At 38.9% G+C, this 24,775-nt stretch overlaps 1 protein-coding gene across 1 annotated transcript in view; it reads left to right on the top strand.

Moving 5' to 3' along the window:
- Window positions 1-24,775, top strand: part of SHANK2 (SH3 and multiple ankyrin repeat domains 2) — a 338,597-nt gene that overhangs the window by 4,631 nt on the left and 309,191 nt on the right. The window contains exons 2-5 of the mRNA XM_074841993.1: window positions 12,593-12,812; window positions 21,992-22,195; window positions 23,914-23,985; window positions 24,598-24,706. Coding sequence (XP_074698094.1) covers window positions 12,609-12,812; window positions 21,992-22,195; window positions 23,914-23,985; window positions 24,598-24,706 — 589 coding nt within the window. The 5' untranslated portion in view covers window positions 12,593-12,608. The remainder of the gene's footprint in view (window positions 1-12,592; window positions 12,813-21,991; window positions 22,196-23,913; window positions 23,986-24,597; window positions 24,707-24,775) is intronic.

Here is a 24,775-nt window from a genome sequence, read left to right as displayed (position 1 = left end):
CTGTCCTGCACCTGTGAAGGCAGAACCCCTGCAGCAGTGCAGGTGGGGACTGGCAGGCAGGGGAGCAGCGCTGAGGAGAGGGACGGGGGTGGCCAGGTGGCCAGCGAGCTGGGCATGGGCCAGCAGTGTGCCTGGCAGGAACAGCAGCTGACAGCAACCTGGGCTGTCCTGGCAAGCTGCAGAGTCACCAGATTGAGAAAAGTGATTATACCACTTGACTTGGCACTTGGTAGACTGCATCTTGAGTGCTGTGTCTGGTTTTGGACCCCCCCATAATACGGGAAAGATGTTGACACAGTGGAGCACGTTCTGTGGAGGGCCACCGAGAAGGTGGAGACTGGAGTCCTTGTCCTGCAAGGAGAAGCTGAGGGACAGGGGCTTGCTTGGCCTGGAGGAGAGCTGGCTTCAGGGAGCATCAGCTGGCCCAGACCTGCAGGAGGATACTGAGACGACAGAGCCAGCCTCTGTGCAGCAGTGCATGGCAGAAGGATGAGAGACAACAGTCAGAAGTTGAAACAGGAGAAGTTCAGACCGGGTATGAGGAAAATCTTTTTCCCCATGAGGACAGTCGGGCAGAGGTTGCTCAGAAAGGTTGCGTAGTCTCTGCCCTTGGATGTTTTCAAGACTGAGCTGGATAAATGCCTGAGCAGCCTAGGCAGATCTCATCGCTGGACCTGCTCTGAGCAGGAGGCTGAACTAAAGGCCTCTGGAGACCCTTCTGACCCAGATGACTCTGATTCTCCAACTCTAAGGCACAACAAAGAATCCATGACATTGTGCTCATGGGAGCTGGTATTTGTATGATTCTGCATTAGAGAGGGAGATACTTCAGAAAAATAGTACTGTTGGTACTCTAAACTCTGTCTCTAAATTAGAAGTACTGTAAGCAGTTATCCCAGGGTGATTTAGCATGCTATTTACTTTTAATGTTACATTTCAAACTACACCTGGCATTTAAGTAATGAAAGTGCAAAGAGTTTGTTATGAATCTTTCTGTATTTTCAAACATTAGTATTCTTTATATTTTTTGTTTCCCTGCTTCTGCATAATAGTCATAAACATGTATCTTACTCTGTTTTCTTCTTGCCTCAGAAGTGATCTTTTATTTCTTGAGCTGTTTACTGAAGGTAATAATTGAGTGTTGGTAGTCGGTGAGGAAAACTGGTTCTTTTCATCAGTTTTATTGTGTCTTGATTGCCTAAATTTTGACTACATATAATTTGGTAAAAATGAGTTTCTTAGCTTTACAAAGAGTTGAATCAAAATCTCAAAGGCCAAGAGAATAATTTATTTCAGTTCTTCTATAGAATCACTGTGCTGCCTGGGTCATCTTGGCAGATCACTTAACCTTTCTGAGCCCACAGATATTTTTCCCCAGTCTGGCGTCACCATCATTGTTATGTACACGCTCCTAAAGAACGTCCTTAATTGTGCCATGAGCACAGGTTTGTTTGCACAGGCTGGAGTATAAATTAAAGCCCAAGATATGCTTACCTTGCGTTGGAAAATAAGTAGACAAGATGCAGATAAGATCAGCAGAGTTCCTTTTTCAATATTTCATCTGAAAAAAAATCAGGTAAGTTTTTCTGCAATTAGGGTAAGAGAAGCCTGAAGACCATCTGTCACTGGGAAGCAAAGATATTTGCTGCAGACATACGCAGATGGGCGCAGAGATAGTGAGGACACAACACGTGGCTTTGCTTACACTGGAGTTTGGCTAAACCAAGGGCTGGTCACCTGCCCTAGTTCTTCTACAGTGTGCAAATCCTTTCTGGGTCACCATTTATTTGTTGCTTTCCTCTTGAATAAGAAAAGAAATTAAGTGTATGAAGGCCAGGTAGTTCCTTCTGCCTTTTCTTCCCTCCTCTCTATATAAGATGGTTTTGTGGTCCTAACTGAGGCCAGGGCTTGTGCCTGCTCAGCTATTCAGAAATTAAGGCAGCAACTGAACTAGATGTTTATTCATCTCATGTATTTGCTAATATACTTATCAACGTGAAAAATAATGATCACAACTTGACCTATGTTTGTACGACTGCTCCTGATCAGAGATTTCTGGACCCTTGTATTAGTAATTCAAATGAAACCTAACTACAAATGAAGCTGAGCAATGAAACTGGTCTCTGCATTTGACAGCTTGCAAACTGCTGTATTTAAGCAGATCTATATATAGAAAAAATTCTATTTTGTGGAGAATTTCTGTATTTCAAAACCTGATTTGGAACAGAACTCCCTTATTTTGGCGTCCTCCCTAGAGCATTGCACTGGAGTGGCATAACTTGGAAATCTCCAACTACAAGGCACTTTGGCAGGGCACTGCCCCAGATTTGCAGACCTGGAGAGTCTGAGATCTGTGTCCCCAAATCCCACCCAGCTGAAGACGCTGGGTACCCGGTGTCCTCTATAGACTTCAAGGGGTGTTTCCTACTGAGTTGAAATAAAAATTAATTTGTTGAAACTAAACAAGAAAAAAATTCCAACACACACAACAAGAACGGGTAATTGAATTTTTTTCAACCAACTCTTGAACAAAGATAACTCATTGTTTTATAAGAAAAATAGAGCATCTATTTGAAGTGTTGCTTTTTAAACTGGCATATTACTTCTTTGATTAAAGTAATGCAAAAAAAGAGACTATTTTTGGCAACACAGCAAATAAATTAACATAGTAGCCCCCATCAGCATCGCATCTGAAGAAACTCCAGATTAAACTTTATAGCAAATTCTAAATGCTAACCCATATGTAAGGAGAAGAGGGAATCTGCTTTATCTACTCTCAGGACCTAATCTACATAACAAGACAGTAACAGTGCTTCTCTGTTAACATTTAATTATGTTTCAATTATCACAAAAACGTTTTCTTTATGGATAAAGAGGAAAAAGGTTGACAAGCATAAAATGCAAATTAACAAGCAACTAAACTGCTTTGTCCATCAGGGAGATGAACCTGAGGTAAATATGTTCAACAAGCTTTGAAATTTTTTCAAATTCCTGTTGTAAATATTTTTAAATTCTCTTATGTCCTTTCCCTCCCAGCATACTATAATCTTTTTGATATTTACATAGTCAAGTGCAAGCAGAGGCTGGAAACAGAAAGGCTAGAAGATAAAATTGCTTGCCCTACATGCTTCTGTTTTGTAAGGAAAATTTCTGGAGAAACCAAAATGACCATTCTATTCATCTTTTATAAATAGGACTTTTTAAAATTAGGTGTAATACTTCTATATCGAACAATTCATAGCTAGTTACACGCATCTTGTTTCAGATAACTGAAGGGGAATTTTTATTTTTTTACATTGCTGAAATTTACAACTTTGAAATCTCCAGTTACTATATGCAAATATGCTTCATGACAGTAAATATTTATAAGTTGTTCTTTGGACTGGGGACAGAGTCAGTGTAACAGCTGAATCCATGGCACATCTTCCTGGTTTGATAGCTGAAAAGCTGTCATGTTATGAAGTGCATTACTGGATCCAGAACTGGATAAACTTTTCAGTGTTTCATGTTGGCTTTTCATACCCTGGCTGTTGTTTTGCTCATGAATACAACATACAGGGTCAAGTCTTGTTGGAGGTATTCCTAAAGTAATTCTGTTGACTGCAGTGGGATTACATACACGATTGATATGCAAGATATAAAATTGCTTAAAAAGGATCTCAGAAGGTTAATCTATGGATTTTTGCTCCTAGCCAGATTAACCATATAAAGATTATATGACAGATTCAATGCTACTTGCTTAGAAAGGGGTATTTATTTGAATTTATGAGTCTGAAAAGACACATCTCAGATTTGGGATGCTTGGTGCATTTTCTTAAAAGATTTTGTTGTTTTTCATCATATTTGAATTAGTTATTTAGTTGCTACTTATTTAGCTTCTTTTGCTTAACATCTCCTTAAAGTGTTTTAGAATGCTGGTTTAATACATCCTGAACAGATGAATTTTCAAATTGAAAGTTGTTTTTACAAGTAAGTGTATGCAATGGCTGTGGGATCCAGTCTCTTAATACTTCAAAGTGCATTATGATTTTGTCCTAGGTAAACTATAGAATCCATTGCAAGCAATATTTAAAGAATGACTTGAGTACTGTTGTTTGTTAGGCTAGCTATTGGAAAATGGAAATTCTAATAAACATACAAAACTAGAGGCCATATTAAAAACAACTACAGAAATGAAGAGAGCCTAGAAGCTACCTGCCTTGGGGCTTGTGGGACTGGCCTTGTCGGGAAGAGTGACCTTTATTTAAAGGTTAGACAGAATTGCACTGGAAACCTTGCAGGTGCTTAAAAGAAGGCACTTAAGATAGTATATTGCCAGTGGGAGTTGGCCTTTACTGTAAACTTCACTGTGGTTAACATTTATAAATACTTGCTGTGTTTCCCCTAGCAATATGTTTGAATTTTTTTTTATATAAAAAGACTTTAACCATTTTAACCAACCTGACTGTGCTGCTCTGTGCTAAATCTTTGCACCTGGTTCTCTTGTCTTCCAGCAGGTTCTGTTTTCTCATGTCAAACTTTGACTGTTTTTCTGTTTTCTCATGTTGAATTTCTACTTCAAATGTTTTTAAGCTTTTTCTACATCTGCTGCTCTACCTTGCTCATTCAGTACAGTAAGTTGCTCGTCTCCTGTATTCTTTGTATCTATCCTTTCCCAAAAGCTCTCTTTGCATCTGCCTGATTGAACTTCAGCCTTTCCATGAAGATACCATGACCGGCTGAATAGTTTACAAGGAAAATAAATACTAAGTAGAACAGAGGACAAACGAGAATTTTAGCATCCAAAGCTATTTGGAAACTGAAGAAACATTTAGAAAACGGCCCTGTATTTGCAGAAGTACGTTGCACGTGTAGATTTTATGTGTGCACAGGAGCGCTAATGGTGAGGTACATCTGTTTAAAAAAAAAAAAGTAAAAAAAATCACATTCTTACAGTCTGATCTTAAGACCCACTTTAATCATATGATGTTGGTATTTAAGACTCTAAATACCAGAAGTTAATGGGGCTTAGCGTCTTCTTGGCAAGTCTGTGCTGTGCAAATATACTTGAACAAGGGATAACAAGCCTCCTCAGAAAAAAAGGAGCAGGTTGAACAATTACTTCATTCAATTTTCTTCCTTTTTTTTCCTTAAAAAAAAGGAAAAAAGTGTCACTTGAGCCCTTTTTCAAAACAATTTGTCACCTGTGCAGGTCACCTAGCAAAGAAATCAAGAACTGCATAAATCTGCCCTTAAACAGAGCAATAGGAAGAATCTTCTGGTGGTGCTGGTGAGAACAAGTGGATATGACCATTGATTTTCAATAATGATTTCAAATCAATATTTAAGTTTTAAAGTAAGAGGTGCCACGCTGAGAAGACCTTCAGAGAAAAGTAAAGGAGGAATTTAACTTGGCATTCTGGTACATTAATACTTACGCCTCAGCACACATCTTCTAAAATATTTATTTGGGTGTTTCAGTTATTTATCAGAGAGATCAAAAATGCATTACTTGACAGTGTAACCAAAGTGAATTTAAGTGAAGGACTGGTGGATAGGGAATAAAATCATAGTTATAGGGGTTGTGAACAGCAAAGTAGTGTATGGTTAAATTTGTTTAGGTAGTTATCATGGTGGGGGATTTCTTTGAATAATGTGCAAGTGATTTGGTTTTCTACCAGTTTCTTCCACAGAGTGGAGGTGCTATAGAGGACTCAAGAATCAGTTACCCCATTTTACAGAGGCAGATCAAGGGAACTGCAGGATAACAGATTAACTTTCTTAGAGCCTTCATACGTGTCATCGTTATTTATTTTTCAGTCTCTGAAACGACATCTTTCCTTAGCTAAATAAATCAGACCAGGAGGTGTTCCTTTGCCCTGAGGCCACATGGCATGAAGTGGACCTTGCTGTCCCTTGGATATCTTCTGAGCTTCTGAGCCCCAAGAAAGTATTTTTTGTGATTTCGCCTTTCTAAGTCAGTGTCTGCAATAGCACATGGGCTGCGTTGTAGTGCAGCGGAGAGACATTTCAGTAGCCTGAAAGCCAGCAGAGATGGGAAAGGGCTGAGCCTCATGGCACCTCATCTGCATGTGAGGGGCATTGCCCGGCACTGGCCAAGGGAGCCCACGTTGGGGCACCCAGAAGGAGCAGTGCTTCATTTTGCTGCCTGGCCACTGTTTTTCGTAACAGGATAAAGATAACGTTGGAGACTGTGCAGAAGGTCCCCAGGACTAGAGCCCGACCAGCAGCACACCTTCGTGTTGTGTTGCATCAACACCAAATGTTGTGTTGCATCAACACCAAATGTGCCTCCTCGTCTGGTGGGCCTGGGAGAACAGGGGGAGCTCCAAGTGCCTTGTCTTCCCTGAGATTTTGCCGTGGGCTGGTTAGCACTCCTTGCGCACATTTTTCTTCTTGTAGATGTATTCTTTTAGGTTTTGCATTTGCCTGGATGAATTTTGTATCAGTGAGCTTCAGTCAGCTGTCCTGTTCGGAGTTACGGTATTTTGGTACTACTAATCAACAGATTTTCACCAGAGTTAATCAGCTGGCTGTATTTATGTAGATTTCTTTCTTTCTGTCACTTAGGCAGTGATGCCTCAGATTCACTTTATGCTGGCAAGCATTAATACTGCCTTTGGAAAAAGTGGTTCTGCCCTTTTCTTGCCCTGGCTGTTTGCTTCTGGCCCTCTGCCATCTTCCTCCTGATGCTTATGCAAACATTTGCATAGTTCAGAGACGTGATGGATGCTGAAGCTAACCTCCCAAAACAAAAAAAGCTGCTGTTTAACCTGGATCGATGCTTTGTTCTGCTTCAAGCGAGGGATGGTGGATTGCTTCTTCAGGAGGCGATGCCAGTTATTGCCAGCTTTAGGAGTGCAAAGTGGAGATTGAACCCATCAAATTGCAAATTGCCTATCGGAGTCGGTCTTCAGTTCAGATTTTCTTCTGTGCGACCTTCTCTGCAGAACTGTGGAGAGGTGTGAAATGCATGGCGCGTTGGGATTGCACCCCCCATCTTCAGTTCTGTCTGAAATGCGTTTTTGTTTTAATATTAATATAATTAGAAAAGGCAATGTGTGATCTTCTCCAGAATTTTAATTTAGTAACTTGGCGAGCTGGTTCTTGAGCTGATATATATAATCCTGAATAAAGCCGCAGAATCCAAGTGTTAGGAGCTCTGGCAGGTTTCACACAGACGGAAATCCCTTTCCTGAATAGTTTTTTTTCAGAGTTAATTATTAAATACCTCTTTCTAGCAGTTGCTGTTTTTCTAGCAGCAAACTTTTCTCACAGTCTGGTTAATGGCATTACTCAACCCGTAACAATGCCAGCTCTGTATCTGAGATATTCCCACAGGTACATTTTTAACTCGTCTGACAATAGCAGTCTAGAGAACTTCTCCCTGCAGGCAACAGGACTGTTATTGTGCAAATGAATGTTTATATAAAAATAGATTGTTCTTATCATGACACGGAGCAAGTGACCCTTGAATTTGAAACCTTGCTCTGAGATGTAGCCTTGTTGGCCTTGGATGAGATGTTTGATGTGTGTGCCTCAGCTGTATTTTAGAGAGAGGAGAACTAATAACTATTGTGGTTAAACCGAAGCAGCCACTCGTCACCAAAATCAGGAACGAACCTCTTAACACCAACGTAGCATTAAGAAGCAGCATTTCTTTATTCGGTGCTGGGTGCATGGGGGATCATTCCTCCTAACATGCACACATCAAAACAAAAGTTCATTCTTTATATATGTTAAAGACATGAATATTCATACATTTTGCAAAAAGTCTCTGCCTTTCCACATATCTATTACATTTACATAATGCTGGCATTGCAAAACTATGCTATGCATGTGCAGGGGTCTTGGGTGGTTGTCGGTGGTTGTTTGGGGAGTTAGCTCCCTATTCCTTTTTCCCTTTTATGGTCATGAGTCTTTTGAGGACAATTTCTTCTCTTTGGATGTTTCCCAATTCTGTTTTTCGGCCAAACTGTTCTTTCTTATCCACCTTGTTTGAGCAATTCTGCCAGGATGTATCTATTCTCAAGGTTAGAGTATCTTCTCTGTACGCTTTAATCACTCAGGCCTTGTTAAATTCAAAGTATTTTGTTTAGTGAAAGAATTTCTCAACAGTGTGAGACCTTAGCTTACGTTCACATGGTAACAAAACCAAAGTCTCACAGTCGGGGAAGGAAGGATCACATCCTTTAATGTCCTTTATTGTGATTTCCCTACCAGAAGTTAGCCGTGGTGTTAGGGATGCATTTCCTTCTGTCTTGCCATATGTTAATCTTGCCTACCACAGAAGCCCGGGGGGAGCCTTCGCCGCAGCTGCAGTAGCGTCTGGCTCCTGCCGGAGAAACTCTTGCAGTGGCGGTAGCTGGAGAAGCCCCGCAGAGCAGCGGGATCTCTGTGCGCATAGCTGTTTGCTTTTGGTGGTTGTCAGGTATATAGTGACCGCTGAGTTTGCTTCAGGCAAACTGAACACACACACCTGTACTCGCCGTATTTGCTGGTGTAGGATATGATAGGAAGGGGACTTTATATGGGACAGATCTTTTAAAATAGGTTTTTGTGTGTGTATATATCATTATGTTCTGTATTTACTGATATGAAACTAGATAGGAAGGTTTATCACTTTGCAGGATCAACAAAATTGCACAGAGCCATAATTAAGTTGAAGATTTTAAAACATGATTTTTGTATCGGGAAGTGTGTTGTGTATCTTATAATACCTCTATGTTTAATGAAGATACCCTGTCCAATGTCTGTCCCTATCAATGATATTTTAAACCCTTTAGTTAATAGAAGTTTATAAATATTTAAGATAGTTAAAAATAAATTTAAACATACATATTTAATAAATTCTTTTCATATGATGTTTAACAACTGTAAGTCTCCAAAAAATAGATCAGGCTGTCACTGCTCTTGCTTTTTTCCCTGCCGTGTCAGTTTGCATACACTGGAGCACACCATTCAGATAGAGAGCGAGTGAGCTCTGGGAGCTGAATTTCTTGCCTTTTGATAACTTATGCACTGTTTTAATTCCAGTCTTTTATAATGTGCTCTTAGCCTTTTTCCTTTTTTTTTTTTTAAAGAAAAAGGCAGTTAGATGATCATGCTACTTGCCCATGTTTGCTTTTTTTAAATTTATTCATATGCTGTTTCAAACTCTTCTTAATGGTGGGATGGCACCAAATAGCAGAATAAGAAATTCCTGCAGATTTTGTGAAAGTTGCTGACTGGATAGAAAAAAAAATATCAAAAAGTAGCATCTGTGAGGGGAAGGCAGCAATCTGAGCTCTACTTTTTTCATCTGGCCTGTTGGCCTGACAAACATAACCCGGCAATAGCCATAGAGGCAGAGTAAACGTCCCAGTGCTCCCACAGAGCTAAAGGGCAAGGTGCTGAGGGAAAAGTGCAATAATAAGGGTAAGCATATAGCCGTCCTTTTATTCTTTATTCTTCCAGCTGTTCTATGGCCTTCCTGTGTCAGAAGTGGTGTTTGACCAGCCGGAGCTTGTGCTTTCTTTGTTCAGCTGGTGGTTAGGGGATGTTGCAGGTGCCAGGGCAGGAGAGCGCCCACAGCTGGGACACGCGGGGAGCTCAAGGTACAGGAGTCAAAAATGGAGACAGAGGACGTGAGGTGGAGCAAAGACTGTTGTGGTGGTAGTTTCCATTGTGAGTTTACTTCCAAGATCTTTGGAAATCTGTTTTTATTTGTTTACAGAGAAATTTTTCTTCATTCAGCACTTCTCTGTACCGATCACGTTGCTATAAAATACGATCAGCTTAACTATAGGAAGTGTACTATCTGTTGCCTTTTTAAGAAAATGAAAGAAGGCATCCCAGACAATCATGTCAGCAAAACCTAATCTATATTTTAGCTGTATAACATCCTTTTGAACCAATGGATTGCCAGCAGGGAATTAGGGACCTGAGATGCTATATTTTCTACTGCTGTACAAGCCTAGTTAAGCCAGGCAACCTGCCTTACTTTTCCTGAAGTGATAGTTTTGGTTGTGGAAAAGTCTTTGGAATATCACTAGGACAAAGCTGAAACAGTTCCTAAAAGGTAACAACTTCCCCGTGGGAGCTGTGGTAGCGAGTATCTCCAGCTAATGAATTGTGGTATCTTCCATTTCCATGCAACTTAAGGGCCAAACAGTGAAATTGCCCTAAGGAGTCTGTAGATTTAGGGAGACATGCTTGACCTCTGCTCCCTAGCAGGACCTGCCCTACACTGGGACCTGTACTGATTCAGTTTCTTTAGTGTTTAGATTGTCTTGTGTAAAAAAGGGCATTTAAGTGATCTGCTTCTTCATAGCACTGGTGGGGAATAGGTTCTGTTCTTTTTGCCACTGTAGGTACACTATTTCATTATCCTTTCCATAGTTATTGTGTTTGTTTTTTCTTAAATCTGTATTCCAGAAAATTAGGTGACTTGTGTCTTGTTGATGCATCTCCAAGGAGTTCTTTGTCCCATTATTTATTAAACTTAAGTGCTTGATACCTGTGAGTTGGTTCTTCAGCTAGTGGTTTCCCTTTGTTATTCCATAATGAGATATTTCTCAGTAGGTTTTGCATGAAAATTCACTTGTCAAAACCTTGGGAAGTGTTTTTCCTAATTCAGCTCTTTATTTGTATGCTGTATAATTGCAGTTTACTACTCTCTGTCAATCCATTGCCCTGGAATATATTGCACTCTCAGATGGCTTTAGGGAGAGACAAACCACGTGATGGTCTTAATACCTTCTTCCTTGCACTTGCTAGCCTATACCTCTTATGCCCTTAAATACTCTGTATTGACCTACTGTATTTGGGCTTCGTGTGATTTAGCATTGGTAGATAAATAAGGAAGCCATTGAAATGTTTATGCTTTTTATTGACTTAAGGTACTTTGGAGAGCAGCATTAATCTACAGTTCAGTGAAGCAGTAAGAAAATGAAATACTCCCTCAAGAGTTTTCTTTTGTAAATAGAGCCTTGCATTAAGCTGCTGGGATCTGGCATGTTTTCAGATTTTTGAATGCACTGGTTTTGTCTTCATTAGTAATTATAGCTGAGGGTAATAACGCTGGAATTGTCCTTCATCAGAAATAACAATAAGACTTGATGATGTGGGTATGTGGTGTGCTTTGGAAATGCTTGGCCTTGACCTCAAGCTTTAGGCTTGCTTTGCCGCTGCCTGTCCTCTGGTGTAAACGCTGGCTCCAACATATGGTCACCTTAAAATGCTAAATTAGAGCGGCAGCCTTTTATGCCTGCTTTGTAATCATTGTGGTATAAATGACTGGACAACGAAGAGGAATGAATAATCTGGTTGTGATATTTAGTTGGCTCAAACTAAATCGTGAAACACAGTGGTAAAAAATGTTCTCTTAGTCCATGCTGTTGTGTGTCTGTATTTAATTTGGGGGATCTGATTGTGGGACCATTATAGAAAACATATATTTGGATATCACAGTACAGTCACCTGGTATGTGAGTGACCTTGGTAAAGTCAGTTCACCCTTCTGTGCTTTACTTCTGCTTTAATGTCTTTTTTTTAAATGTAGGCTGAAAGTGGAATTGGTTGGTTTGTGTTTGTTTTTTTCTTCTCACTGATGATTTTTTTTTTTATTTAAAAGCAGAGTTGTTGTCTTGGGAGGTTTCTCATGGAAAATGTGAAAAATTATGTTTTTCCTGGCCTTTGCAAACTGAAAAAGTATATGATTACAAAGCACTGCAAAGTTTATGGTGGTGTTTTTAGTTTTTTCCATTATAAATTTTTTTCCCCATTTTTCCATAGGATAATAATTTTCATTTTCTGGAGAAGCTTTTAGTTGGTGGGACAAAAAAGTGTTTTGCTGCTGTAGTTGGAAAAACCCAGAAGGAAAATGTTCTGCTGTTCTTATTCTGAGACCTCTGAATACAAATGTCCTTACTTTGGAAAAAACATTACTTTAATTTTAGCCTAATCTATACCACAGATTAAAAATGTTTTTAAAATCTGTATTTGAGGATTTACAATAGACAGTTGTTGGTAATGTGGATAGTGAAGGGTGTTGTATGAGCTACAAACCACAAAGCAGTGTCTGCATCTGACTGGCACCCTGTAGTATTTAATTTTTTGATTGATACTGCTATTTGAAAATACTGGTTTTTATTATTACCTGTACAGTTCCTCAACATACAGGATGATGTTAGTTTAGCACCTGTATTAATTTCCTGAAATGTCTGGGAGAAGTAGGCTTCAGAGCCAGATCTAGTTTTAAGTACAGTTTACAACAGTGCTATTTAGCAGAAAACCTGGTAATTATGCTGGGTTTTTTGGGATCCTTTGGGAGGTTAGCTGTGCCTGGGAAGAAGGGTCATCTACCATCTTATTCCTCTTTTTTTCCTTCTCCTGTTTTTCTTTCTCTTCTGTAATAAATTGGTAGCCAGATTGACTTCCATTACACTCTGCCTACCCACATAAATTACAGGAGGAAATAAAAAGAGGATAGAACGCAAACCTTCATTGTTAAATGCATGATGCATGTTACTTCCAAGAAAACAAAACTTGTGGCTGATTCATTTTTAAGACTTTAACAATACAACTTATCTTTTTCTCCTTTGTATTGGCAGGATTAAAAACTTGAACATGCCTCGTAGCCCAACGTCAAGTGAAGATGAAATGGCACAAAGCTTTTCCGACTATTCTGTTGAATCTGAATCAGACAGTTCCAAAGAAGAAACTATTTATGACACAATTAGAGCAACTGCAGAAAAGCCAAGCAGCAGAATGGAAGACAGTCAGAGCAACACATTAGTGATTCGAATTATAATACCTGATCTGCAGCAAACGGTAAGGCATATTGCATTACAATTTAAAAAAAAAAGTAAAATTAAATTATTAGCTTTGCTGGCTTCAGTCTGCAGTAGATCTGTTCTTATAATTCTTTGACACACTACAGGCAAAATTTATGTGTGTTTTCTTTTAATGTCTACATTTTGTACCCCAGTGGTATATCTGACTGATTGCCTAAACTAAAGGCACCATCCCATCCAAGAGAGTGTATTTAGTATGCTAACTTGATAAAAACTATGATCATAAAGCAGAATAGCTGTCTGATCTGTGTTCAGAGGCATTTGTGTAGAAAGAAAGAGAATTATGAATCTAAAATCTCATCAGAAGATGAGGGTTGAACCCCAGAATCACCTCTTATCTCTATGAAAGCCTCATACATATATAGCTCCACTCTCTTCTCTAGTTTCTCTTTTCATGAGATAGTTTGTGATTGACACTAGACTGGGGTCCAGCACAAGGTCATCAAATTCTCTCTCTCTCTTTACCATATTTGTTGCCTTTCTCTGTCATCCTCCCACAAAAAGATATCCTTGTTAGATAGCTGGTGGCTTTCTGAACATAAAGATGAGGAAAGAAAATCACAAATAAATCTTTCCTTCCTCCTTTGCTGCTCTGCCTTTACTACCTGGTGTTTCTCAAACTTCCACCCAGACAAATCGGCACACTCACTTCGGAGGAGGAATAAAACATGGCATCAAACTGATCCACAGTTTTTACAATGACATGAAATTGCTATTTTATTCTCTCCCACCTCCTCACCACTTACACTGGAAAAGTATCAGATGGAATAAATGAACCTTTTCTAATTTTCCTAGAGGAGTCATTTGCAAGCTGACTTGTGGATCTATGGCTAAATTCCACAGCCCTAATTCTACTGGATGAAAATACGGTCTTTTCAACAATAGATTTAATCCCTCTCATTTTACAGAAAGAATTGAACAGTCTTTTCATTTGTTAAAAACGTCTGATTGAGTAAATGAGAATAAAAGTTATTTTTTTTTAATTTAAAGAAAATCTTGGACATTCCTTACATATTAGAAATCTACAGCCCAAATTCCTCAACTCTTTCTCACAAGGAACTATTAAGTTGTATTTCCTTTATGGTTGAATGTGTAAAATTCAATGTCTGGAAGGTTAGGAGCATAAAGTTGAAAAAGTTTGCTGTTGTAACTTTGCAAATAAACGAATCATTGTCCTCCACAAGTGCTACGATAAGAATAACAATCTCATTCCAGAGAAGGTCTTGGGAGTTACTTACTGATTCTATCTAGAACCACAGCTTGTCCAAGTTTGTGATTAATTATCTAAATTACCCTGGGCCTCCTTGAACGCTCTTGTCGGGATTTTCAATTGATGGTAGGCATCAGAATTTTTTCATTTCAAAGATTCTTTTAAAAACACATTCTTTTTCTGGATGTGTGCTACATACATCACTCTGTGCTGACATTTAAGATCTACATCATACTACATCATATTGTGCTGCCATTGAAGATCTATCTCAGATGAAATTATTCCTTTCTTTTTAATTAAGTTCATTTTTAGCGTGATAGAGATGGCCTGTCTACAGGCTGACAGGGAAGAACTGTTTTGACAGTGTGGCCTCAGGTGTAGTTGTAGAGCTCTTTTTATAAAGCCCAATCTACACAGTGCTGCAGAAACTCAGGGAAATTCGTGTTGGAGTTAGGAGCATTATCTCTTAAATTCTTGTATTAAAAAAATTCTTTTAGGTGAGGATTGCTGCTGAAATTACAGCACCACTCCTTTAGTTGATATGGTGTGAGATGAACCTCTATGAAGAGGCAGTGGTGGGGGACCTGAGCAGGACTGAGGCTGCAGTGAGCCACACACAGGATTTTTATTAAATCTTGACTGAAGCAGTCATCACCTTGGGTGTTTCATTTCAGTATTGTTTGAAATAATGAAATCCATGGTTGTATATCTTAAATTTAAACAGATTTTGACTGTAGTGGAGTCCTCTGTCAAGACAAACTGACTGGACTGGTTAGGATTTTATCGATGATCCTACCAGCTTGCAGTATCTTTGACTGGCTTCAGTGCTCAATGAATAGATCCAGTAAAATGGAAAGATTAGCTTTACTTACTATGTTTAATCTGCTGTTAAAAACAGAGAGATGGTTGGCCCCCTGAATCTCTCTCATTTCATTACTCTATTTTTTAGACCAATAGAAAGTTATTTATTAACACTATTGAAACATTTTTTTTTTAAATTAATTTTGTGCAGGAAATGAAATCAACCAAAAAGTATTTTTGGCTTCATGTTTCATTTGTTCATTTTTATTGCTTTACTTTTAGTATTTTTTTTCCTTTTTAATAAACTCTAATGAAAAGTAACTCAATTGCTTTAAACCGTTCTCTAGAAGATGACCTATTTCTCATTTAATTTATCAGCCCACAAGCTTTTGTACAGGAAAGTGAGATCTGGATTCAGGTTTGCAGACAGGAAGACTGGTAGCAAAGTTTGGAGAAGATCGTAGTTCATGAGCTGTGTTATAGCTACAAGCCAAATCCAACATACACCCCATTTGCTGTATAACTGTAATTAATTTAACATAAGAGGTGTATAAAATTAGTTTTATGTGTTTATTGTTTTTTAGAAAGTAGGATCAAGAATATATTTGTTTAAAAGAAGGCAAGTTTAGGGTTTTAGATAAAACTCAACCCACTGGGAAGCTTTAAACCCCTGGCTCAACTTGCTAGGAATAAGTTTGCTCATCTGCAGTGACTGTGGTGTGAATCACCTTTATTTCATTGCATGTATGAGATAAGCACCAAGCATCATAGGTTGCATGTACTGCTATAGAAAACTTTATAAATTGACACCCATTGTAGGAAATCTGTCTTGTTGCCCCTTTATTCTCATTTGAAACTTTAAAGATGATATAAACCTTCACAAGTTCATTTGAAGCTCTTATGAAGACTTACTTTTCAGTTCTTATACCAATTCTTTTTTTGTCTCCTTTTCAGTTCGGATGATAATCCAGTGTACTGAAACAATACTTTGTAGAAAGAGTAATTCCTTACTGCTTTTCTGCATCATCTGTATTCAAGGAAGTGTTGTCCTTAGCACAGGAGGGTGAAGAATGTTTAAATGACTGAAAAAGTTCCTGAGCTCAGTAAATTACCGAAGGAATGGAGAGCATAGAAAGCCCTCCAAACATACGTGCATAGGAGAGTGGGCAAAAAAGCTGTATTATCTGGCATTTAATTTCCTGATTTAATAAGCCAGGAGGCTCAGCTTTAATAGATCCTTCATGGAGGCAGGACACAGGTGTAATCTCTTTTGATCAGAAGCTTCTCTGCAGTGCATTCAGCCCAGAGGTCCCTGGCTTGACCATGACCCCTACTCCTTGCTATTGAGATGGACATGACAGTAACTGCCCAGTTCCTCCTCCCTTTGCAATAGTGGTGGAGGGTTTCTTGGCAGCTTGGCCAGTATTCAATTGTGTTTGCCCTTAACGTGAGGATGCTTCATCCCCAGGGCAGCGAAGTTCAGTGTCGCTCTGTCAGCGGCACTGCTTGGTGACAGATCTGCATCTTTCCTCCTTGGTAAGCAAAGTTGGCAGGCAACAGCCCCCAGCAGTTTGCTGTCCAGGGCGACTGCCTACCTTGTGCCTAAAGGCAACCGTGTCTGTGCATGGCGTGGAGTGTCTTTTGGACATGGAAAACTGGGTGAACTAACGTGTCTGCGCTTTCCTCGGTGATGCCTGGCATAGCTGACCTCCCCCTGGACCTTTTTGGTCTGAATCCAGGGTAAGTCTTCTTATATCCATTTCCTTTATCAGCCCGTGTAGGAACATATCACAAGTGATTCTGCCTATAACTGGAAGGAGTCTGGATCTTCTCCAGTACCTGTTGTCAAGAAAATCTCTGTGTGATACTGTCAGTGATGTCCAATGTTTTGTGCTTAGAATTGCTCTTTTTCCCAGACTTCAAGAGCAGATCTGTTAGCCAATTGTTTTAAGGAATATTTTCATCATTTTATTATCAACACATGTTCCGCTTTTACGTGCTCCCTCTGGGTTATGTTTAAAATCAAAATGCTCAGATTCATATGTTTTATGAAATTCTGATGCTGAGATGGGATTGGGTCTGCTGAAGACTTCTTTGAAATGCTTTCTGCCCATCTGTTTTGCTGCTCCACTTCAGTAATAAGTATTTACTGACTCCCCCTCTCCGTTGTTGTTGTGTTTTTTTTTTTTTTTTTATATTGGACTTTCCATGCAAAATGTTTGGTAAGTGACAGTTTGGTAAAACAAGTTTAAGTTGTAGCTACTTTTTGTTTTTCTGCTTCTGCATTGCTTTTTATACTTATGTATCCTTTCTTTACTTTTTCCAGTATTCATTGGCCTTTAGGATTAAGAATTGTTACCTTTAGTGCTTTTCTTTCTCAGATAAAACACTTGTTTAGTTTGTGCAATTTCAGTCTTAGGAAGGTAGGAACCCAGTTGTCAAAACTGCAGCTCGAGTCACATTTTTGCTTAAGATGCCCCCATTTCCCCTTGTTTCAGTCTGTACTGCCATCCGCTGCCTCAGATCTATTCCAGGTTTTCCTTTGCAACTTTTCACAACTATTCTATATCTTGTTTTGTGACTGTTCATTGCTGCTTTGTGTTTATAGCTGATCTCTCTTCTTTTCATCTTCAGTTTGACAATAGAAGCATTGTGGGTGCTGCAGACATCTGTTGTTATGCCCTTGAGCTGGACAGGTGATCTGACTTGCCAGCTGATGACAGTGTGGCCAGACTGGTTTTTTCACCTTTCACCACATGAATTCTGTGTTTTCAGAATGCTTTTTGATGAAGGAAAGCAGTGCCTCCAAGGATTAAGTTGAATGCTGAGCACAAATCAAAATGAGCGACTTGCTCCATTTTTTTCATGATACCTGACTCTCATTTGCGTTATCCACTTCTTGGTTGTCACATTGTTAATATCAATGTCTTCTATTGAAAGGAATAACTTGTATTTTGATATTCCGACAATCACATTTTGGAGGCGGCTGTACAAACTGTTTGTCACGGTTCCTCTGTCGCAGCGCAGTTCTGTGTGATTGACATCTTCATCAGTCTGATGAAAAAGATGTGTTGGCTGATAGATTTGGAATGGATAAATGTTATTCCTCAGAGATTCTGTATCATGAACATTATTCCCACTGAGTTAATATGTTCCTTTTAGCTGGAGGAGGTTGAGCTATATTTTTCCCTGGCTTCCAGTTCTTGTGTTGCGCTTAGTGGCTTACCCTCACCAGTGTGCAGGAATGCAAGATTATAATTGACCGTGTCTCTCATGATCATGAGCTTTAATATCAAAACCATAGGTCGCACATTTCAGCAACCAATGCTGTCAGCTAGACTTGGATTTTGAGTGGCCTAGTGTTTGTGACAGTGTTTTTGAGCCACTTAGGGCTTCAATTTTGGTTCTTATTTGAAAGAACTGTTACAATTTTTATAGTGTATGTAGCTAGCCTTCAAGACAAACTATCACATTTTATCTGGTCTTGGGATGCAACAAAAAAGGTGGAAAGAATAGATCCCAGATCTGTCAATGCAAAATATCATTATGTTTTGTATGTGTTTCTGTAGTTCTTTGCCACTGAACTTCCTATTTTTTGATTATTTTTTTTCTAATAAGTCATTGAAGATTAAAAAAAGTTGTACAGCTTTTTTGACTCTGCTACCGTCTCATTTGTGCATCACCATGTGCATCTAATGAATTCCTACTTATTTCATAACTAAAGCAATCCGTGTGTAGATTCTGCTGTGATTCAGCTGATGTTTTCTCAGGGTAGAAAGTGTGGCAGTAGGTAACCATAGAGGTGACGACTCTGGTGGTCTCTGTTCTGGGAGGGCTGCCAGACGGACAGAGGAGCGGCACAGGAGAGGTGTTCCAGGGGCAGGCTGATATAAAATACACCTTATGCAGCATTTGAGTGGTCCTTCTTAACCTCTTGTTCAGCATCTGCCTTCGAGAGAGTGGTAACAGCCTTCATCTCTATCGTGCCTGGCTTCAGAGAAGCATAAATAATCACTTTTCTCTCTAGTTTCGAGTCTGAGAAATTTTGGTAGAAAACATTTGTTTGGTTATCGATTTGCTTTTTACATCATTGATCTTAATTAATTATAAATTACTAATGGGATCAACGTTTATTAAAATAAGCACATTTTTGTTTCTTGTGAATTGCTAGAAAAGTTAGGGCTGTGAATAAATTAAATTGTGAAATTACTAGTTTCAAAGTGGTTTTGTATTTATTCTGCCATTGAGGACTGTATAAAATTTTGTAGCTAGTGTGGTAGAAATAAAAGTTGTATAGTTATCAGATTACTCAATTTAAAATAAGCCTTTAAGCTACTGCACAAAAAGAATTCCTCACTGTCATTTCAGTCTAGTGAAGGTGGTTAAACTATTATGTCCTGTCCTCATGCATTATAAGAACGTGCCAAAATCAGACCTGTGGAAAGCAAAGTATTTCAGAAGATAAATATTGTGCATTACTGATGCAGTGTGCATAAACACTGTAGAAAGATTTATTTTCCGTAGAAATCTATTCTGAAGAAATTTGAAATGATTATTAATTTCACCAATTTAGTAGATCTTTGAGGATTAGAAATACACACCATTATCTGCAATGTTCACATGCCGTCAAGAACAGATAGAACACAAGAACAGACCGACCAAAATTGAACATGTTGAGTTCTCAAGGTGCTTTAAAAAAAAGCAGACTTAATTAAACGATCAGAAGTTGGTGTTTTGTATTGTTAAAATCAAAGCAGTGTTGTATAAGTCCAAAAATAATTTAATGTAATAATTTCATGTAAGAAAGACTTTCCTGGAAAACAAAAGACATGTAATTTCAGAAGTGTCTTTGCTTCTTCCCATTTTAATAGCATTTCTTATGATCTTTCAGGATGTGTGGATAATGACAAGTCATTGCATAGTGATACAGCATGTAGAAGTTAAGCTTTTAGAGTTGCTGAAAACTACTGATGTTTGAATCTGAACTTTGTATTGAAGTTTGAATCCATGCAAGAGTCATGGGGCAAGTGAGGTTCAGAGTGGAAGAAAAACAGGGATTTAAAACGGATTGCCCTTGCTGCTAAATCAATACCTTAAATATCAGGCTGTTTGGGAATGAAAATACTGTTCTGTCTCCCTCTATCCTTCCCTCCACCATTTAAAACCCCTCAACTTTTCACAAAACACCTTGAAATGTAAATAATGTAAAATTGCTTCCTAGCCAACTTCATTTGTGACAAATTCTAATATCTCATTTGATTACATTTTTATATTTAAGACTGTAAAGGATTAAAGATATCTGTTATTTTCTAGGCCAAAGCATCACCTGAGCACATTCCAATGAAAGTTTTATCCCTCTTCCCTTACATATCCCAGAATGTCTTAACATCAGTACTTGAGCCATATCTGAAAAAGTGCAGTTTATGAAGGAATCATGAAAGACAAATTGAGTGGTAATTTTTAATAATTCATGCCCAGGCACAACCGAGCTGGCCAGAGCCCAGTGTTCATGAGCCTGCCTTGCTACCTTGGGCAACCCCCTGTGAGATGCTATTACGGCAGCTTCAGTGGCTCAACTAGCCAACAGCGATGAGTAAAGGACATCTCAGTATCACTGTGTCTATCGATAGGCCTCCTATCTGGGGATTAATTCACAGAAACAGAGCCAAACTACTCAACTTCAGTACGTTGTGATATTCAAAACCTGCTAGTCACCCCTGCTCTGATAAAGTGAATATATACGGAGGATTGGTAGTGTTTGCTCAGTTAAATACAGTTGTGAATTGAAAGTCCTTCACGTCCTGGTTGTACTTTTCACTGTTGAAAATGTTTGCCACTTCATATTTAAACAGTCGAGAAAAAAGACACTGTGAACGTACAAAATATTGTGACTTCTGCTGTTGAATTTGCTCTTCAAAATTCAGAATTGAAATATTGAAATGAATTTGTTATTTGATTTGCGTGTATGGGATCAGAGATTACTTCCAGATGTATGCAGAGCTTGCCAGGATAAATGTTTAGTTCTAAAAGACAAACTCTAACCGCTTTCTTATGGATGGCCTTGGGACTTTAAAAAGATGCCAACAGATACTGCAGAAGTGAGCACTGCAGAAGCAGCTGTGGGTAAAGTTAAACAGTTCACTGTCTTCATAAAACATCAGCCTTACATTTACTTGTTCTTCTGTTCTCTTATCTTTACATACGATTATAATATGAAGAGTATCAGAGGTCTTCAGAAAAGGCCTGAAGAGTGGTTACTGACAGTATTACTGCAGCCAGAGTTACAGCTACATTCACGGACATGTACTGATAAAAAAGATAAATCCATTAACATTTTTCTTTGGCCCACGTGCAACCCCTGCATCCTGTGTTGAATCATGAGGGGACAGGGCTGCCCTCTGAGTGGGCAAGGCGGGGACTCCTGGGCTGTAGCTCTGCCATGGCAGCTTGGTACGAGCCCTTCTCATGGCCCAGGATGGGGTGAGTCGGCAGTACCATATGTTCATAATGTGCATCAGAGGCAATGAATTGGTTTCTTGGTATTGCCATCTGCTGGTAGCTCGTAGCCAATGACTGCAGTGTAAGCTACAATTGCGAAGTTCCTAAATTTTTTAACTTCCTAAATTCCAACTCGGTAAGAAACAAAGAACTGGAAAGGATTTGCAAGGTTTTCAAGTCCTCTGCTGCTTCATGTCATATAGTTCCTCCCATAAACTTACCCTAATATAAATGCAATTTAAAACGTGTTAGAATTATTACTTGAATACTGGTGGGGTTTTTTGTGAAATTCTTGTGGATCTTCTGACTGATTGTCAGAACAGCCTAGAATCAAGTGGATGGTTAAACATCTTGTAACATCCCTTTCACTTGGCTTTTCAAACAGGTTTACTATGAGGGTGTTCTTTCTCTGAAGAAGGATATAGTCTCTGATGTTTGTGGAAGGACTAGAAACATCCTGTGTTTTCACAGTACTTGTGCATTAGTTGTTGTAGACGAATGTGCGTCTGAAATATTCTGTTGATGTATATTTTGTCACGAAATTTGTAGGTTCATTGTGTATGTTTGTATATGACATTTTTAGAGTGTAAGATACTGTTTAAATGTTTTTTCATTAATTAGATTTTTTTAATAATTTCTCTTTGCAGAAATGCATTAGATTTAACCCAGAAGCTTCAGTGTGGGTTGCAAAGCAACGAATTTTGTGCACTTTGAATCAGAGTTTGAAAGATGTCCTGAATTATGGGCTGTTCCAGCCTGCAAGCAATGGTAGAGATGGGAAGTTTTTGGATGAGGAACGACTTCTTAGGGAATACCCACAGCCGGTGAATAAAGGAGTTCCTTCACTAGAGGTATTGTTAGATCTAATATCTGAAACATTTGTATTCTGATACAAATTATATGGGAAGCTGTATTTGAGATTTCTACATGCATCTGAAATTCATTTGGGAAATAGCGATGAGCAGATCTGAGCTTGAATCCTTGCTCACAGAAGTGCTGGCATTCACTTGCTTGGTGGAGCTGTTCCCTGTGTTATCCCTAAAAGGTTGCAGACTCAGTCCCTCTGGGAAATTTGATTTTGGAGTTTTCCTCTGCTGAGGACCTGGGAGATGTAGCGTTGTGATTTAATAAAGAAATGTAAGGTTCTAGATTAAGCTTCTGGGTCTCTTACTAGGTTTGCAATAGTAGGGTAGCAGTTGCTGAATAACTAGCCCTTGCTTTCTCCCAAAGAGAGGATCCTTCTTTCTCAGTGAAGTGAAGCCTTTCCCCTGCCCCCCCCCCCCCCCCCAGTTCCCTCTGTGCCCTCCTTCAGAGTGCACAGATTTCCTCTGGCTGTCTCCTGGGAAAGCAGTAAGGGAAGAGGGGGTGTGTATGTGTGAAGCAGTCGCACATAGACACTGGATTTTCCCCCGCCTCTGTTGCTTGTGCAGAGGGTGTGCAGCTGCGGGATAAACTGGGCAGAACTATTATGGTACTGGGAGAACATGGAGGAGAGCCAGATAACACTGAAACACAGTATAGCAGGAAACTGGGGCACAAAACTAGTATTTAATTAATTTTGGTATTGCTTGTATGGTGGTACATCAACCGTTAATAATCTGCAGTTAATAGACTTACTCCACTATAACACAAATCCAAGAAAAAACAACCAGGGTCCAGAGAAGGTTTCAAGTCCTAGCTTTTCTAGCAGTTTATTTCAGAGATTCAATCACTGATGTCCATATTATAGCCATAAGCAGATTAAACAACCACTTTCTGACATGTTCTGTTTCATGAGTGTTCGCTGTTTGCAATTCAGGGGTTGAAAGTGGTTTTGTGAAAAGCTGGTGTTAAAGCCTCATTCAGTGCAGTCTCCTTGTCCAACAGATGTGCTGCACTTTGAATTCTGCCTAGTACGATTAGCTAATAGTAAATTGTAACTATGTAAATCCCATGTTTTTTTGCCATAGATCTTGCTACTCTGGCTGTAGGGTAGCAAAATGTTCAGGATAAAATGTGAGTGAGTTTCAGCCAAAAAAAAAGAGGCAATCCTCTGAACCTCATTCACAGGACCAGTCCTTTTAAGCTTCAGGAGAACTATTCCCATGTTTAAGTTCTGCCTATGTTGATTAAAGGATTTTTCAGGAATCCTTTTTTTAAAAAAAATTTCACAAATGCTAAGCTGATATATTGAAGTATGTGGTTTTTTATTTAACATGCCTTCCCAGTTCTTTCTGCCTGAGACTCTAAATGAAAGTGCACAGATACCCTTAGGGAAAAGCTCTTTTCACTGTAATTCTTTTTATGTAGATTCTAGAGGCCAATCTCATTTCCCATACACCTCCACTGATTTCAGTATATTTATACAACATATGAATTTTGCTTATGCGAACTGTAAAACTGTGATGTCACTATGTTAAGCAAGTGCTGATTATTGGTGAATATTCAAAATGAAATATTAAGCCTTTGTTTGAATTTTCCTTAAATCTACATTATTGTGGATAATACTTTCTGGTAAGGTCAGAAAATCATATTACGAATTTTTAAGCAAAACAGGACATTTTAAATATATTCTGTTTTCCTCCCTCAGTTTCGGTACAAGAAAAGAGTGTACAAACAATTCAATCTTGATGAAAAACAGCTGGCCAAGCTTCATACGAAGGTATGCCCAATTTACTGGAGAAGTTAACAGTTGCCTACTTAGCAAAGTAATGTGTCTGAGAAACTGGAAATAAGTAGGAGTTCGTTACCACCTGGGCCAGGTGCTGAACAACAAGCAGTATGTGCTGCCAGCACCAACGGGGATGTGTAAATTGTGATCTGGGAATTTCTCTCAGAAAAATTCCCGTGTTTGACTCTTCCGTATATGTATACTTCCGTATATGTATACTAGTAATTTTAAATGAACTTTCATAAATACAGTGTGCTTTCAGCATGCTGCATAACTGCCGATATATGTCTTTAAACTCATTTGCAGGTCAGAATAATAATAATGATCACTGTACATCATCCTCATTTCTTACTGAATGAATCTTTCCCTCATTTTTTCCTTAAAAGTATAAACTCCAGGATCTTCTTACTGTGTTGGACTTTTGAACACTATAAACTGGGGGGTTTATGCTCTCAGTATAAAGTCAGGTTTTCCAGGAATGTGAATTAGCTACTGTTCAATGATGTCAGTGGATATTGACCTCAATTGACAGAATATTTCACTTTTAGTCAAAATTTTCTTTTTGAAATTAATGGATGATTCATTTGTCACTCTTTATTTCAGGCTAATTTGAGAAAATTTATGGATCATGTCCACCATCTCTCAGTGGAAAAAATCACAAAGATGTTGGACCGAGGACTGGACCCAAATTATCATGACCTAGAAAGTGGAGGTCAGAACAATAAAACCATCAGTACCTTGGGTTGCTTCAACCTAAGCTGATTAACAGGCTGAATCTCAT

The sequence above is a fragment of the Strix aluco genome, chromosome 16, assembly GCF_031877795.1.
Source record: "Strix aluco isolate bStrAlu1 chromosome 16, bStrAlu1.hap1, whole genome shotgun sequence".
Taxonomy (NCBI): Eukaryota; Metazoa; Chordata; class Aves; order Strigiformes; family Strigidae; genus Strix; species Strix aluco.
Note: the sequence above shows the minus strand (reverse complement) of the source record. Positions and strands in the feature narration are given on the sequence as shown.